The 3,388-nt window shown below is 38.2% G+C and overlaps 1 protein-coding gene across 1 annotated transcript; it reads left to right on the plus strand.

Annotated features, from left to right (window-relative positions):
• Positions 1-923: 923 nt before the first annotated feature.
• Positions 924-3,157, plus strand: LOC112715976 (U-box domain-containing protein 45). Its single transcript, XM_025767820.3, has 2 exons — positions 924-1,828; positions 2,069-3,157. The coding sequence occupies exons 1-2, from the start codon at positions 1,251-1,253 to the stop codon at positions 3,012-3,014; spliced, it is 1,524 nt and encodes a 507-aa protein (XP_025623605.1). The 5' UTR covers positions 924-1,250; the 3' UTR covers positions 3,015-3,157.
• Positions 3,158-3,388: the final 231 nt, after the last annotated feature.

Genomic DNA, 3,388 nt, shown 5'->3' on the forward strand with positions numbered 1-3,388 from the left:
AATTATGATTATGTAGTGTTTTGCGATCGAAATAAAAACGAAAAAAGTGAGAAAATTGGACGATTCGTAAACAGTACCTTGATGATGAATCTTTTGTGTTTTCTTTCTGTGTTTCTTGGTAATGATCTCGAATTTAACTTTGAAAATTTTTTTGACTTTTCGCAACGATTTTAAGAGATTTTTGAGAGATTTTGAGTTTGGTTTAAATTTTGGACATTGCGATTTTGATTCTAGAAAAAAGAATTATTTTTCATAACGATGTTTGCACTATTCAAGAGAGAAAGAAAAAGGTATGTTTACATGCACTCTAATCTAAAGTTGATTTTTGTTAGACTTAAACTAACTCATTTAAATTTATTTAGCAAAAAAGTGGCTAATTTTTTTAGATATTATCAAAGGATAAGTGTAATACGGGAATATTATGCTAATTTAGTGTAATGCATTGATATGGAAATTGAGAAAATACAACAAAAAAATCGTTATTAACGATTTCAAAATGGACAAAATACTATGAAAATGAGACTAACAATTTTTTATTAGGACAAAAAATATAGAAAATGGAACTTACGATTTTAAGTAGGACAAAAATAAATTTTGAATATATGAGAAGTTGATAACATAAAATTGGTACTCTTATTTTGTTTATAAATTAGCCGTTTTCACTTAATCCAATGCCTCCCGCTTCTCTTTTCACTCTCTCTCTTAATAGAAAATACTATTCACAATTTGTTTAAAATCGATATTAACGATTTCTAAATACGCCAATTATTAAAATTATTTCTGTGCATAACATATTCAGAGCCTCATTTCTAGGTATTGTGGTACCCACAATCTATCCTAATATTAAAAATAAAAAACTTCAAAAAAGTTTGTATGGGTAGTTTGGTCTAATATAAAAAAAACCCTTGTTATATTTATTTTGCGTTACAAAGATGTCAAATTATTTTTGGTAGCAGAATCTATTTTCGCTCCCTGCATGCACTCTCACAGATACACACGTCACAGCTATATAAATAGTGTAACAATCAAACGTGGACTCAACGATTCTCTCACTCACTAATACTAATTCAGCACTCTCAAAAAAAAGAAAGAAAAACGAGGAGCAGAGAACAATAACGAGAAGCTGCTTCACTACATTGGAAAGAAAAAATAAAAAATAAAAAAATACATTAGTTTATTTATTTCTTAAATAATAAAACCTTTTTTTTCTCTCTGCGGTGTTGTTGTCTGCAATGTAGGTCTGCCGGAGAATGGCAAAGTGTCACCGGAACAACGTCGGATCCGTCGTACTCGACCACCGCCACCCTGCCAAGAATGCTGCCACCGCCGGCCACTTCCGCTGGAACTCCATCTCCGCCTCCTCCATCCGCCGGATCGTTCTCGACGCCGTCAGCTGCGGCACCTCACGCTACGGTTACCATCAGCGCCACGACGACGACGACGAAGGATCCAGCTCCGCCGCAACTTCTACAGCGAGTCTGGCCTCCGGCAGCCGCAGGGAGAACCGGCCAGATCAGAAAACAGAGAAGCTCGCGGATCTGCTGAACTTAACGGGGTGCGAGAATGAGGCGGAGGCGAAGAAGAAGGAAGAGGCGCTGGTGGAGCTGAAGCAAGTGGTGAAGGACCTGCAGCAGGGAGAGGACTTGGCGAAGCGGCGCATGGCGGCGACGACGGTGAGGTCGCTTGCGAAGGAACGATCGGAAGTTAGGGGAACGCTCGCTATGCTTGGAGCTATTCCTCCGCTCGTCGGAATGCTCGATTCCGAAGACGTTCATTCTCAGATTGCTTCGCTCTATGCGTTGCTCAATCTCGGGATCGGCAACGATGCGTGAGTTTTCTCCTTAAGTTCTATTTTATTATCTTTTTTTTTTTCAATCCCTAATTATTTCTATCACGAGTATATTCATTTTCTTTCAATTGTTTAATGTCATTTTCTGTTAACATACATTACTCGTTTTATTTTATTTTTTTTGGCTTACACAACAATTCATAGTCAATAATTGATGTGATTTGATTTTAATGGACAATGAATGTGAAATTTGATGTTCCTTTGGGTGGCTTGTAACAGAAACAAAGCAGCCATCGTTAAAGTTGGTGCTGTTCACAAGATGTTGAAGTTAATTGAATCACCGGATGCTACTAATTCATCAGTTTCTGAAGCAATTGTTGCTAATTTCCTTGGATTGAGTGCTTTGGATTCAAATAAACCAATAATTGGATCCTCTGGTGCAATTCCATTCCTAGTTAGAACCCTTCAAGATTTGGATTACGAATGTAGCCACCAAGCCAAGCAAGATGCTCTTCGAGCTCTATACAATCTATCAATCTTTCCAACCAACAGTTCATTCATTTTGGAAACTGAGTTGGTCCCCTTTTTGGTTAGTTCAATTGGAGACATGGAAGTGAGTGAGAGAGTGCTTGCGATTCTAAGCAATCTGGTTCCAACTCCAGAGGGCAGGAAAGCTATCAGTGCTGTAAAGGATTCGATCTTCATTCTGGTGGATGTGTTGAATTGGACGGATTTGCCGGAGTGCCAAGAGAAGGCGTCATACATTTTGATGATTATGGCACACAAATCCTACAGCGACAGGCAGGTCATGATTGAGGCTGGGATTGGATCATCGCTGCTTGAATTGACCCTTCTTGGTTCCACATTGGCACAGAAAAGGGCCTCAAGGATCTTGGAATGTTTGAGGACAGACAAAGGGAAACAAGTTTCTAGAAGCTATGGTCGAGGAAGCTTGGGGGCCGATATCTCTGCGCCTATTTTCAGCGCGTCGCCATCTTTTACGAAGGCTTCAGGTGGAGGAGGTAAAGGCTATTTGGAGGAAGAGGAGGAGGAGGAAGATACGATGAGTGAGGAGAAGAAAGCAGTGAAGCAATTAGTCCAACAGAGTTTGCAAAACAACATGAGGAAAATTGTCAAGAGGGCCAACTTGCGTCAAGATTTTGTTCCATCCCAGCATTTGGCTTCACTTACTTCAAGTTCAACTTCTAAGAGCCTGCCATTTTAACCAACTATAGATGCTGAGAACCATGAAAGATAGCCTTCTCATTGTAGTCTTTTTTTGAGCTTTTTGGTTTTGTAGATTGTTTGTCTAAATCTTAAATAATAATAATAATAATAATAATAATAATAATAATAATAGTTGAAATACTTTTCTGTTCTTTTGTTTCTTAGGAGCATGTGCTAAACGCTAACAATAGATTCTATTATGGCTTGAAAACTGAAAATTTGAGGTTGCTTCACTCATACAACTGCTACAACTACAAGCATCCATACAATGAAGGATCAAGGAATCACTTTCCAACCGTAACACATTTTTGTCTTCCTGTTGGCTCGATTATTTGTTTTATTATTTATTTCTAAATTGTAGTTGGTATTGGA

Source organism: Arachis hypogaea, chromosome 10 (genome assembly GCF_003086295.3).
Source record: "Arachis hypogaea cultivar Tifrunner chromosome 10, arahy.Tifrunner.gnm2.J5K5, whole genome shotgun sequence".
Classification (NCBI taxonomy): domain Eukaryota; kingdom Viridiplantae; phylum Streptophyta; class Magnoliopsida; order Fabales; family Fabaceae; genus Arachis; species Arachis hypogaea.